Source organism: Aythya fuligula, chromosome W (genome assembly GCF_009819795.1).
Source record: "Aythya fuligula isolate bAytFul2 chromosome W, bAytFul2.pri, whole genome shotgun sequence".
In the NCBI taxonomy this organism is placed as follows: domain Eukaryota; kingdom Metazoa; phylum Chordata; class Aves; order Anseriformes; family Anatidae; genus Aythya; species Aythya fuligula.
The window spans coordinates 11680161-11695172 of record NC_045594.1 but is presented as its reverse complement, the minus strand read 5'-3'; the positions used below and the strand labels follow the sequence as shown (position 1 = coordinate 11695172).

The window sequence follows — 15012 nt, the reverse complement described above, 5'->3', positions numbered from 1 at the left end:
TCTCTGACTTTGTTACAGGGTCTGCCACAGGGGTTGGAATGCCCTCTGCAGGGTCAACTTGCACTGCTACAGCTCGTTTCTCTGACACGGCCACAGGAGCTGGAGCGGCTACAGGAGCTGGAGCAGTTGCAGGAACCGGAGCTGTAGCGGCTACAGGAGCTGGAGCTGGAGCTGGAGCAGCTGCAGGAGCTGGGACTGGAGCAGCAGTAGGAGCTGGAGCTGGAGCGGCTTCAGGAGCTGGAGCTGGAGCGGCTTCAGGAGCTGGGACTGGAGCAGTTGCAGGAACTGGGACTAGAGTAGCGGCCGGAGCTGGAACTGGAGCGACTGCAGGAACTGGGACTGGAGCAGCTGCAGGAGCTGGAGCTGGAGCAGCTTCAGGAGCTGGGACTGGAGCAGTTGCAGGAGCTGGAGCTGGAGCGGCTGCAGGAGCTGGGACTGGAGCGGCTGCAGGAGCTGGGACTGGAGCGGCTGCAGGAGCTGGGACTGGAGCGGCTGCAGGAGCTGGGACTGGAGCGGCTGCAGGAGCTGGGACTGGAGCGGCTTCAGGAGCTGGGACTGGAGCGGCTTCAGGAGCTGGGACTGGAGCGGCTGCAGGAGCTGGAGCTGGAGCGGCTGCAGGAGCTGGGACTGGAGCGGCTGCAGGAGCTGGGACTGGAGCGGCTGCAGAATCCACCGTAGGGGTCACAGTGGCCGTTGGATCTGTCACAGGGTTTGGAGTGGCCGCAGGGTCTGTCACTAAGTTGACAGCAGTATCAATGGCAGCTCGATAGGCATGAGCCAGGCCCCAGCACGTTACAATGATTTGTGTTACTTTGGAACTGCCAGAATCATTACACCTTTTTTTCAAGCATTCTGCCAGTTTTTGAGGATTTTGCCATTGTTCAGGGGTGAATTTCCAACACACTGGGGGTGCCAACTGCTCTAGATGCCTGCCCATATCCACCCATACTCCCTGCCACCCACAACTATACTGCCTCCGGGCAGATCTCCGGATGAGCTTCCTAAGTAGTTGTTTAACTTTAAGCAGAATCTGAAGTGCATTCATGAGGCAGAACAACAAGACTATGGTATTCTGAGTATTCCAGAAATATTCAATATCTTGGAGAGCTATTGTGACAAGCTCAGGGGATAAGAGGGTGGTGAAGGAGGAAGGCAGAGTGACCCAGGAGGATACAGGGGTGGTGAAGGAGAAAGGGAGAGTAAGCAAGTAAGGAAAAATATCCTCCCCTTTCCCCTCCACAGATTGACTCTCTAATGGAGAAAAACAATAGGTATAATTGCTAATAGTTCCCAAGATGCTGTTTCCAAAGTACAGAGTCCACGATGTTACTGAGTATAAATACCAAGTTAGAGTCATGACCAGATATTTTATCGTCTCATAAGCCATTGCTATAACACTTAGTACCATAATGGTCTGAAACCAGGGCCCGGAGAGGAGAAACAACACTACAGAGAGCAAATACGGAAAATAATGTACTATAATACTCAATTTGGAAAACAGGCGCAGCAGAGTTGTGATTAAAGCAATCAGCATCATGACAAGTGACTATTAAGCAGGTCTAATCCTTACACCAATTTTAGTTTAACACACTCTGATCAGATCTGCCGTTATCTCAACCTTTCGGGCCCCACGTTGGGCGCCAAAAGACTGTCGTGGTTTAACCCGACCGGCAGCTAAACACCACGCAGCCGTTCGCTCACCCTCCCCCCTCCCTCTCTGGGACGGGGGAGAGAAATGGAAAGTGAAGCCCGTGAGTTGAGATAAAGACAGTTTAATAAGACAGGAAAAAAAAAATAACAAAATAATAATAACAATAATAATAATGATGATACAATGGTGATAATACGAAAGTAATAATAGTATGTACAAACAAGTGATGCACAATGCAATTGCTCACCACCCGCTGACCGATGCCCAGCCTAACCCCGAGCAGTCCGGCCCCCTCCCCCCGGCTAGCCACCCCTATATATTGTTTAGCATGACGTCAGATGGTATGGAATACCCCTTTGGCTAGTTTGGGTCACCTGTCCTGGGTCTGTCCCCTCCCAGCTCTTACTGCACCCCCCAGCCTGCCCGTTGGCAGGACAGAGCAAAGGCTGAGATGTCCTTGGCTTAGTATAAGCACTGCTCTGCAACAATTAAAGCATCGGGGTGTTATCAGCACTCTTCTCATTCTAAGCCAAAACACAGCATTCCACCAGCTACTAGGAAGAAAATTAATTCTGTTCTAACTGAAACCAGGACAACAGTCTTGTTTGTGAAAAAATACTTCCTCAGAAAAAGATCTGGTACTTACCTTACCACTATAAATCTCAAAAAATGTTGCATACACTTGAAGTTCTAACTTCTTATAGTTTGGCTTCTTTAGCATTAAAAAGACATCTCGAGCTGTGAATATATTTCCAAAATAAAAAGAAATCTAGTTAGCATAAACCTGTTAATATATTAATAGTACATTATACAGCATCTCATAATTTGCAAGTATAACAGATATGGTCAGTCAAAGAAGTCTAAAACACTGAAGTTTAAACTGCCGTTGGAAGATGAAGAAGACCCCAAATGATAAACTCAATCATCAGTTTTATTATATTTTTAAATTAATCTATATATACATTTACTTTACCATGTAAAGACTACACATCTAGAAACTACTTTTTATGTTACTAAAGCTCCACTGTAATGCAAAATACGTAGACTATTATGTCTGTATAATAGGGAGTCAAAAATGTATTGACCTCAATTAATTTGTAAAAAGCCAACAGACCAATAAAGTCTCACCTGCAAGTGCATATATTCCTTTTGAACAGTCTTGGTTCTTTCCTGAAAAGTCACCACCCATAGTCTAAATAAAAAAAAATAAAATAAAAAACCACACAAAAAATACACAAAAAATACACAATAAAAATCACAAATCTGTAGCTTACATATTTGTAACTTATTAAAATTTAATTAAGTGTATTGTTGATGTGTAGAAGAAATACTTACATGGGTTTTTCCACTTCCTGTTTGCCCATATGCAAAACAGGTGGCCATTCCCTTTTCAAATATGGTCTCCACTAATGGTCGAGCTGTAAACCTTAAATGCAAAAACACAGTACGGAAAAGCTGAAATACTTTAAAATGTATAGTGTCCATGTGGTAGTGGCCATAAGTGACAAAACTGGTTCTGTACTTTGAGAGGTCAAAGAACATCTCCAAATTAATTCCTGAACCAAAGAGGCTAACACAGCTCTAAGGCATTAAAATACCCTAAACAATTAAACAAAAGCTACAAGGTGTCTCCCATTTATTTAACAACAACAACAAAAACAAACAAAAAACTTGTTTTAATAATGCAACACAACACAGCTTACTACATGGAGTCTGTAGTTCCCTAAAGAACCTAAAGGACATCACATTAGAAGATACAGAACAAGGACAGTAGAATAGATATTTAGGTTTTGCCAATACTACTTTTTTTTTTCTTTTTTTCCTTTTCAAAACAGCTTTTAAGATTAATTTTCTAAGATAGGTGGCCAAAACAACATTGCATTTCTTAATATCTTGAGAACATACATACACTAAGAAAAGGATAAAGAAAACATATAACCAAGCTCATCAGAATAATCTAGTGACCCCTGAGGTATTATTTGATATGTCAAAAATATTTTCCCAAAGTATCATTTTTCTATTTTAAAGCATTAACTTCTACTTTAAAAAAACACATAGAGTTATTGCTCCTACTTCTAGCTGCTTATCAACGTTACTTCATGAAAATCTCAAAAATCAAAGGGTAACCTAATGGAGTGTTATCTCTATTAAATAATGATGGTAAGAGTCTCTGCAACAGTCTCTCTTTCTAAACTTCCTCCAGGTGTTTACTCATAAAATATGTTTAATGACAGAAAAAGGAATGATTGCTTATAGAAACACTGAGATGTTACAAGCTCCTATCATTCCACTTTGCAACAAACACAAAATTTACAAAAACAATATGGGTAAAAACCAACCTGTTCAGCAGCCAAGGGTTATTCAAAATGTAACAGAATAATCTTTTTTTTTTTTTTTTTTTTTTTTTAAAATCAGAAATGCACCAGATGACTCCTGATCAGCCTTAGTCTTTTTTTTTTTTTTAATTTCCTCCAAGCATATACTTTGGTTCTCAAGATGATATTTCCATATTTCTGTTTGTTCTTTTTATATTTGAAATATAAATTTCAAGAAACTTATCCACCTAATAAGCATACTCCATTATCTCTGTTTAGTTGAGTTTGAAATAATTTACTGTGATTTATAAAAAAAGGGACTTATGATTGTATTTTGCCTTATTTTAAAAGATATTATCCAGACAATTTTTCATAAAGTTTTCAACTCCAAATGGTACCAAGCCCGAAACAGTCCAAATTTCCTTCTACTACAACCATTATTTGCAATCTTCATCTTCCAAAAATTTAAACTCTTTTTCTCCTTTAAATATTCAAAATGCATACCCATGCAAGCTAGCATGATTTTTTTTTTAATATTAAAGAAAACTTGTAACTCAGATTTGTGGTTCAAGGACTCAAAAATACTTAAAAAGCAGCTTAGGCAAAATAAAAATACTAAAAAAAAGAATAGCAGATTTCTCCAAGACAAACTGAAAAATGTATTTCTGTATAGAAATATAGCAAGTAATTTTATCTTACTGAAGAAAATGGATTTTTTTCCCCGCTATGAGAGTCCAGTATGATACCTATTCTTGCTCTCAATTCTGTTATTAAAGGAGAACTTGAAACAAACTATCTTTCAAATAATAATCAATATTGTACCATCTGAGGGAGGAAAAAAAGCCTGTACTACTACATAGGCCAGAGACTTACTATTTCAGTATGAATACAATCATCTTTTAATATTTGATTGTATTACCATTAATTTATTATGTAACTAATAAAAATCATCCAGAAGAATATTAATACAAAAATATGGTAATGTTGTATGCCAAAAATACCTTTCACGATTAAATGATATGCTCACAAAGATAAATGAGGAATAACAGGAAGGATGGAGATTAAAGAACTGGTTCTTAGGCAGGAGGAAATCTATTGCAAGAGGCACACATTACCAGGTAGATGGCTCTCCCACAGCTCTTCTGTATAAAGAAAGAAAAGATGCTGCCAACAGACAAACATTAGAGAGAAATCTCCAAGGGCATATCTTTACTGCAGTTTACACTAATGAAAGTCTCTTAAACTAACAGACTGCTGGAGAGCAGCTCTGCAGAGAGAGTCCTGGGAGTCCTGGTGGACATTAGGCTGACCATGAGTCAGCAATGTGCCCTTGTGGCCAAGGAGGCCAACGGTATCCTGGGCTGCATTCAGAAGAGTGTTGCCAGCAGGTCAAGGGAGGTGATCCTCCCCCTCTACTCGGCCCTGGTGAGGCCATGTCTGGAGTATCGTGTCCAGTTCTGGGCGCCCCAGAACAAGAGGGACATAGAACTACTGGAGCGAGTCCAGAGGAGGGCTATGAAGATGACTAGAGGACTGGAGCACCTGTCATTCGAGGACAGGCTGAGAGAACTGGGCCTGTTTAGCCTGGAAAAGAAAAGACTGAGGGGAGACCTCATTAATGTATATAAATATCTGAGGGGAGGCTGTCAAGAGGATGGAGCCTTTTCAGTTGTGCTCAGCGATGGGACGAGAGGCAACGGGCACAAACTGAAGCACAGGAGGTTCCAGATGAATAGGAGAAGGCATTTCTTTACCGTGAGGGTGACAGAGCACTGGAACAGATTGCCCAGAGAGGTTGTGGAGTCTCCTTCTCTGGAGATATTCAAAACCTGCCTGGATGCCATCCTGCGCAACGTGCTCTAGGTGATCCTGCTCAGCAGGGAGGTTGGACTAGATGATCTTCAGAGGTCCCTTTCACTCCCACCCATTCTGTGATTCTGTGACTAAACTGATTTGCCTTTTGCTCTCATTCTAATTATATCAAGCATAAGACACAAATTTTCATTTTCAAGGCCTTTTAACAAATCTTTTACTTTGTATTTTCTCTTATCTACCAACAGCATGTTAGCATCCAGCATCAATCAGGCTACAATGCCAACTTTCACTTCTTAGCTTTTGGATTAAAAACAAGAATTAAAATATTTCTGTTACTACTCCTTAAGGTTATGGGAAGCATTTTCAAAGCATAAGGAAAGTTATTTTCATCAAATTCCTTTCTAATATCAATATTCCTTGCAAAAAGTTTCACTATATTTACACTGCATTCCAAAATTATGACCTACCGTGCTGTCTGACCTTGCTTGCTATTTTATCTAATCCATTCAGTGACTGGTACAAGACAGTTACTTCTAAATAAGTTTTTCAAAGTGCTGTGTGCATTATTCTGTGAAATAAAAGAATAAAGGAAAAAAAAAAGGAGATCCAAATATCTTGGGGCTGTGTGTTTTTGTTGATGTTGCTTTTAAAATCAGAAAGCTACAGCACTTTGAGCAAGATAAATTAGCTCCCATGTAGGTCCATGTTACATGAGCTAGATTTCTTGCAACAGACAAATTAGCTCAGGAATCTTAGGAATATGAAAAATGTTGCTCTTGTTTGTTGGTACTTTTCTCCAACCTTTTTTTGATTTATTTCCATCAGTTAATTATTTTATATCCAAACTGCAATCTATTTGGATATTCAAGTTTCCTGAAGACCAAAAGCATGCCCCATGTGCTGCATACATACTAATCAATAAGAAAATAATGCTGTGGCAGATGGAGTGGCAATATAGTTTTCCAAATATTCAGTCTGAGAAGGCAGGCAATACACATGAGTCTGGCATGGCATGGCTTAGAGAAGGACTGAGAGCAGGACTGAGTTCAACAGAGATGGAGATGACATTACAGATTAAAAATTCAGGATAAACAGTTAAACTATAAGTATACAGACAAAAGAATGGAGGTAGCAATATATATATCTGAAAACAGAAAATAGGGGTCAAGTCTACGACCAAGGGAAGCCCACAGTTACTGACATGGGAGATAAATGAGAAAAAAGATTTGATTTGCCAAAAAAAAAAAAAAAAAAAAAGCATATACACATACCTGTAAACCATTTCATTAGGAGCCGTGTCATCAAAGGCATAATCAAAACGAAAAGTTTGGTTTTCTAGGTACCTTGTTAAATCCACCTTTTGTTTTGGCTCATGTACCATCACAACATCTTTACTAGGAATTGTTATTACATCAAGGTCTTTCGTTAAAGTTTCTACAAAATAAGTGAAATATATATTTATCTAGACACACATCTTTTTAATTTTTTTTTCATTGTTTACACTCCTATAACATCTCAGATAACACAGCTCCTCCAAGTAACAACAGTGCAATGAACTTGGGCTTCTGATACCTAGTTAATAATCTACTAAGTAACAGATTTCATTTGGGAAGTCTAATCATCCTATTCTACCAACAGCTAGAAATTAAAGAAAGATGTTACAAAGTTGATTAGAAAACCAAAGATCATTTATTTTAGCTTGTTATGTATTCTATAATTACACTTTCCATGGATTTCTTTTCCTGGGGCTTATGAACTCTTTTATAGATTACTGCCATATCCTGTGAGTTATTATAAATAACTTCTCTACTGGAGAAACTGGACGCTGTAGTCTACTACCGCTTGGACTGTCCAACTTAAAAAACAAAGAAATTAACATCCTTAGAATAATTTTCTTTATTTTAAAATTTTATCTTTTTATTTTCCTTAAATCCTAAAGTTATAATAATGCTTTCACAGTTTCCAAAAAGGAAAATACTGCTTTCATTCTACATGGAGATTTCCATTTGTATATTCCTTCTGGAATCTAATGTTCACGTTTTTAATATAGAATTTCTCTAGAGTAAAATCCTTTCTAAAAATAATCTTGTAAGCAGAAAAAGTTGAAAATGCTAATGATGCTCCCTATCACTGGGAAAGAACAAAAGCCATCTAGAAGTGATTTCAGTTGAGAGTTCCCAGGTTATAATTACTAAACAGCACTACAATTTATAGCTACTTGTAGGAGATATGAGTCAGCAAAATACAGAGAACCCAGAGATCCATGATATGCACAAAAATAAAGATCCTTTGTGTGTACGGTCAAGATCACTAATGTGTCCTACTTGAATATATATGCAAAATTTCTTAAGCCATGCAGTTCAAGAATTAGATGTACCTTTATACAATCAGAAATCTTTTCATCAGAAATCTTTTTCAATCAGAAATCTTTTCATCAGAAATCTTTTCAACATACTGATCAAACAGCACAATGGTTACCATTGTATGATGTTACACACTAACACCAGTATGCATTCAAGTCACAATATAATCAAAATTTCAACTGCACTGCAATAAAATGAAATGCAATTATTCTTCAATAATCACAGAGAAGAAATAAAGAACAGTGGTGAAAAGGAATATATGAAAGAAAGTAACTTATTTACAGAAAAAGCTTTTTAGTTAAAGCAGTCAAAAGCTGATATTTCTTAAAAAATTGTTTGGAATAAGACATTTACCTGCTATTTGTTATAACTCCCAGCTATTTGTTATAACAACCTGTATTACTTGCTGATGAAAATTTGGAGTAGTGTTTCAGAAACCCACCATACATTTCCCAATTCTAAATATATGCCACCGAAATAAAATCTTATAATATCAGTCTGAAGCCCTACTTCCTGCAAAGTCAATCCACAAAATGATTGGTGCTGAGAACACCTGAAGTCTTTGGTGATGATTTTGCATGTGCATGAGACTGACAGAAATTGATTTTTACACTTGATTTCTATTAAACGATTTGAACACCTTACAGAATTTCAAAATACAGAACATGAAGAAGGAAAGGTAATATTTTTATGTGTTATTATTGTAATAATAAAGGAAACAACCCCCTCCCCCCCCCTTCGGAGGGTTACATACTAATATCTCTGATTCTTTCATACTCTTCAATTTTAAAATGTGGCATACTGCTTCTTATGAAGTCTCAGAAATAAAGTACGTTTTCAGAAAATTGTATCATGGGGGTAATGGATTATCTTCACAGTTCCTCCCCAGCACAGATTATTTCATTAATACCTTTTTATTATATCTTATTTTTAAAAATAAAAAATAATTTTAGTGCCAACCTCATTTTTACTCAGATGCTCATCTTCCTACAAACTCCTCAGAAATATTTTCTTAATAGCTCCTAACCACTAATACCCAAGGTATGCAACTTGCATAGAATCATATCTCACTTCTGTATTCCAACTTATGCTTCATGACATCTTGCTCTCATTTACTATAATTTCACTTTGTCCATCTTCTGTGCAGGTAGAAGGTAATGTTCTTCCCCAAATGTATCAGATTTCTAAGTCATATTTTATTACAGATAACTTCCAATGCTAAAACAGAAATTGAACTGCTACCAGATTTGTGTGTTGAATGACCTTATTACACAAGTTGTGCAAAATAGTTCCAGTTAACCAGTTTTTGAGATTATGCATTCCTTTCAGATCAATAAAAGAAAAAATACGGGAAACTAAAAAAAAAAAAAAAAAAAGTAAAAAATAATGTAGAAGCAGCAGCAACATGGAAGGAAAGCAAAGTAACAGAAAACTAACAATATACTGACATCAACATATGTTTTCCCTTTCCTATACAATTCTCCCGTATCCCTCTGGATATGCTTGCTCCAGAAAATTCTCAATATGTAGTTCTGACAGTACAAAAATTCTAAATGTATCCTATGTTGTTTCAGAGCCAGAGTGATGCTCTTTGAGTCCTTTAGCTCAACAGAATATAACAAAAAAAAATAAATATATATAACAAAAATAAAAGGAAAGAAACAACTTTCAAGATGAAAATCAGCTTAAATTAGTGCTGAATTCAGATAGGTTCCAATTATTTTTCCAAACATTTGCCGTTCTCAATTTTCCACTGAAGTAAAGAACTTCATGGAAAGATTGGGATTAAACTGGAGTTGAAAACCTAAAGGTTTTTTGGAATACAGACTCCAGCCTAATGAACAGGCAGTAAGTTGTAATACTACTCATATATCAAAAACATCACTAGGGAGTGATTCCAGTACCTAAAAAGAGGTGTTTAGTGCCATTTCATATGCTCTAGGGTATTTAGCCCAGTCCTGAGCTGCAGTTCCAGGAGATGCAAGTCTCCAGTTTGTCTGTAATCCACTAGCCATAGGATGTCTTGAATACCCCTGGGTACCTAACATCTCACAGGACACCAGCATTTAGGCACCACCTGAACTTTTCCCTTAACATCTGATTCAAGACCACTTGAAAATATATAAAAAAATACATGTATAAAAAAATGTGTAGAAAAGCTTTCATTGGGTAGCTCACCGATCAGGAGTTTACTTAAAAGATAGTTTAAATGAATGATGATCCTAATAGTGACAGTTAAACTACTTTTCTCCCTGTCTTCATCCAGGTTATGATAAATCTATGAATTATATGTGTCCCTCATACATATTGTCTAGTATAACAGAGTTTCATTATTGATTAGTAATTCTAGATCTCTTCAATACAAATAATATTGCTATCAGAAGCAGCTTTTCAGAGAAAGAATTCTGGAAAATCTTAAGCAGTCATACCTTTTTTATTGAGTGGTCGTTTTCGTACACAAACACATATCCTGTGCTCATCAATCTATAAAAGAAAGAATCTTTCAGTGAACTATACCTCAGTTCCAGTTGCAGGATATTTTACCTCTGTTTTTGAATTAATTAACTAATCATTTAAATTAAGAAATTTCCAATTCAGGAGTCATCTGAATGTACAAAAGCCCACCATGTTTGCACAATAACCAAGAAACTGAAAGGGAGAACCATACATTAAGAATAACCAAACTCCCTGTAGATAATGATCTGATCCTGTAGAGTACATGGTACATCTTGCAACACAGTAAGCAAACCAAGCTGTAACAGGGTGGATACACCATTGAAATGGTCTGATAATGTCACTTAAGGATTCTGAAAAAATAAACCCATGCTATAAAGAATACTAATATACACTAAGTTACTTATTTTTTATGTTTACAGGCAGAAGTATATTCATACACTGAAAAAAAAAAAACAAAAACAAAAAAAACACAGAAAAACATACAGACACAAAATTTCCACATAGCCTGGGGTACTTACAGGATCAGCAGTTGTCAGTGGTCTATAATCCAAACTTCCCCTGAAATCTCTTATCATACACATAATTTCATAATTTGGGTTTGTAGCATCAACATCCTAGGGAGGTAAACAACAAAATTTCTTACATTTTTACATGAAATGGACTAATTTCAATGCCTTCTAAATTTACTTAAAAGAAAAATAAAATATACATCAACAAATGTTCTGATGAAGGTAATCTACTGATCATAAATGAAAGCAATTATATAACTTCTTTTTAAAATTTTTGGTTGCCATATAATAGAAAATAATTTTAAATTCAGGACTGTAGTGGGTTTACGTGGCAAGGTTTTGGTAACGGGGGCGCCATAGGGCTGGCTTCTGTGAGAAGAATCCAGAAGCTGCCCCATGTTAGATAAGGGCCCCGTCGCTGGCCAGAGCCAGGCCAATAAGCGATGTTCGTGCCTCTGTGAGAGCATATTTAAGACAAGGAAAAAAACCTGCTGGGGAACAGCAGCTGGGAGAGAGAGAGGAGTGAGAAACAGCCTTGCAAGTGCCAAGGTCAGTGAAGAAGGAGGGGGAGAGGTGCTCCAGGCGCCGGAGCAGAAGTTCCCTTGCAGCCTGTGGTGAGGACCATGGTGGAACAGGTTGTCCCCCTGCAGCCTATGGTGTACCAAGGTGGAGCAGGGTTCCAAGCTGCAGCCTGTGCAGCCTGCACTGAAGGAGGCTGCGGCCTGTGGAGGACCCCTGCCGGAGCAGATTCCAGGCCAGACCTGTAGCCAGACCTGTAGCCCATGGAGATTAGACCACACAGGAGCAGGTAACCTGGCAGGAGCTGCTGCCTGTGGAGGACCTGGACTGGAGCAGTGTGCTCCAGACGGATGGACCCCTTGGTACAGACCCATATCTGGAGCAGTTCTTGAAGAGCCGCTGCCTTTGGGAAGCCCATGCAGGATCAGTTCAGGAAGGAGTGTGTCCCGTGGGAGGGACCCCACGTTGGAGCAGGGGAAGAGAGTGACCGAGAAGGAGCAGCGGAGACGAAGTGCTATAGACTGACTACAACCCCCATTCCCCTGTTCCCCTGCGCCACTTGGGGGGAGGAAGTGGATGAGGCTGAATGGGGGAAGGTGTTTTTGGTTTCTTTCCTTTGTTTCTCACTTCTCTAGCTTGTTAGTAATAGGCAATAAATCTTACTATCTCCCTACTTTGAGTCTGTTTTGCCCATCACAAGAATTGTTGAGCGATCTCCCCATCCTTATCTCAACCCTTGAGCCCTTTGCATTGTATTTTCTCCCCCTTCCACTTTGAGGAGGGAAAGTGAGAGAGTGGCCATGGTGGAACATGGCTGTCCACCTGAGCAAAACCACCACAAGGACTCACTACACATCTACTTGTAAGGAAGAGAAATGACTCCCACCTTTTGTCAGAATCTTCACACAAAAGAAACACTACCAAACAAATGCACAACAACAGTGCATGTTTTGGTTTAACTCGGCTGGCAGCTAAGCACCGCACAGCCCTTCGCTCCCCCTCCCCCTTCCCTCTCTGGGATGGGGAAAGAGAATCAGAAAGAAATGAAAGCCTGTGGGTTGAGAGAGAGACAGTTTATTAGGTCAGAAAATAAAGGAAAATAATAATAATGATAATAGTACTAATAATAATAATGTGTACAAAAGAAGTGATGCACAATGCAATTGCTCACCACCTGCTGACCGATGCCCAGCCTATCCCTGAGCAGCTGCTCCCCCCACCCCAGCCAGCCATCCCATATTAATTGTTCAGTATGACGTAAGATGGTATGGAGTACCCCCTTGGCCATTTTGGGTCATCTCTCCTGGTTCTGTCCCCTCCCAGCTCCTGCTGCACCCCTAGCCTGCCCTCTGGCAGGACAGGGTGAGAAGCTGAAAAGTCCTTGGCTTAGTGTAAGCACTGCTCTGCAACAGTTAAAACATCAGCATGATATCAACATTCTCATCCTAAATGCCAAACACAGCACCCTACCAGCTACTAGGAGGAAAATTAACTCTATCCTAGCCAAAACCAGGACAATACATTACAGTCAATGCTTCTTAATCTGACATAAGGCAGTCCAACAAACAAATGGATAGAATATTATACAGATACAAAATGCTGGAGAGCACAGTGCAGGTACTCCAGCTGCTCTAAAGGGATTTGAATTGGTTAAAGGAGGCTGATCCTACTACTGGTCCTAAGTTAACTCCTATGGTGACTTGAATCCATTGGAAACTTTTCTAGTACTCCCAGATGCCCCTAAAAGCAGAAGCAATCCAAATATGCTACATCCAGGCTCATAAGCCCTCTCGTCCGTAAATCTGAAACCACAAGTACCTTGGTGAAAAGAGATGTAAGAGCTCACGCATGGAGCCTCCCTAAGCCTTGCTAATCCAGAGCTGGGCAAACTGTAGAATAATTCAAATGTCTTTCCTGAGAGTTTTTACACCATTTCAGGACAACCCGAGACAATGGACAACGGTGTTTGTGAGAGCCTCTGTGAGAGCATATTTTAAAAAGGGAAAAAAAAAATGCAATGCAACAGCAGCTGGGAGAGTGAGGAGTGAGAAACAGCCCTGCAGACACCAAGATCAGCACAGAAAGTAGGGGGAGGAGGTGCTCCAGGTACCCCTGTGGCCCGTGGAGCAGTTTGTTCCCCTTGCAGCCCGTGGTGTACCATGGCAGAGCAGACTTCCATATTGCAACCATGGTGGAGCAGGTGGATCTGGCCTGAAGGAGGCTGTAGCCCATAGAGAGCCCCTGCAGGAGCAGGCTCCAGCCTGTGGAGGGGAGCCCATGAAGGAGTAGGTGAGTTGTTGGGAACTACTGCCTGTGGGGGACCCATGTTGGAGCAGTTTGTTCCTAAAAGTTGGTCTTTGTGGTACAGACACATATTTGGAGCAGTTCTCGAAGAGCTGCTGCCCATGGGAAGCCCATGTAGGATCAGTTCAGGAAGGGCTGCATCCCATGGGAGGGACCCCCACATTGGAGCAGGGGAAGAGAGTGACCATGAAGAAGGGTCTCAGATAAAGCGTTATGGACTGACCATAATCCCCATTGCCCGTTCCCCTGAGCTGCTTGGGGGGAGGACGTAGAAGAGGGTGGATGGTTGTGTGTTTTTTTTTTAAGTTTGCTTTTAGTTTCTCAGTGTTCTAGTCAGCTAGTGATAGGCAATAAATTACATTAATCTCCCTATGCCGAGTCTGTTTTGCCCATGATGATAATTGGTGGGTGATATCCCTGTCCTTCTCTCAACCCTTGAGCCCTTTTCATCATATTTTCTCTCCCTTTCCCTTTGAGAAGGGGGAGTGTGAGAGTGGTTGTGGTGGAATTCAGCTGCCCAGCAGGGTAAAAACACTGCACCCTGCTAATCAGTATTTGACTGCACCTTCAAGTTCTTAATCCTAACTACAGTGAAATTAAAACTACTTACAGTAAGTCCATACAAAATGAATTACTGATGAAATGTTACCTCTAAAATTGAGCTGCTTATTATGGAAAAAGTATTTCCCTAATGTTCTTCTCTATTTAAAGGTTTTGTCCACTAGAAGACAGTTGCCTAATTATTGCTGGATTTCACAACAGACTACACAAAGCACTGGTAGAGGTCATCAAGACAACCAGAACCTTCTCATGCAGAAGTTTAAGACTCAGGTGAAAAGGAAGTCTTCACAGAAGTGCTGAAGAGAAAACTTTAGGTATACTACTATATCAAAGAATTTTTAATATATAAACCATTTTTTCCCCTCACACTTAAAGACATATTAATGTTTTGCATTTGTTTAATTTTGAGAACATGAATTCAGCATAGGTCATTTTAGGTGAGTTTAGAAACATCATTAAAGCATGAAGTAAATTGGCTGAATTACTTAGTGGTGGTACTTCTCAAGTCAGTTGTGCAT

General features: G+C 39.6%; 1 protein-coding gene across 3 annotated transcripts in view; it reads right to left on the bottom strand.

Moving 5' to 3' along the window:
• The window catches only part of LOC116501382 (kinesin-like protein KIF2A), a 129608-nt gene that overhangs the window by 50100 nt on the left and 64496 nt on the right, over nt 1-15012 (bottom strand). For all 3 annotated transcript variants that reach the window (XM_032206904.1, XM_032206905.1, XM_032206907.1), the window contains exons 7-12: nt 11120-11215; nt 10574-10628; nt 7053-7215; nt 2987-3077; nt 2780-2843; nt 2298-2389 (exon numbers count right to left, since the gene is read on the bottom strand). In XM_032206904.1, coding sequence (XP_032062795.1) covers nt 2298-2389; nt 2780-2843; nt 2987-3077; nt 7053-7215; nt 10574-10628; nt 11120-11215 — 561 coding nt within the window. The remainder of the gene's footprint in view (nt 1-2297; nt 2390-2779; nt 2844-2986; nt 3078-7052; nt 7216-10573; nt 10629-11119; nt 11216-15012) is intronic.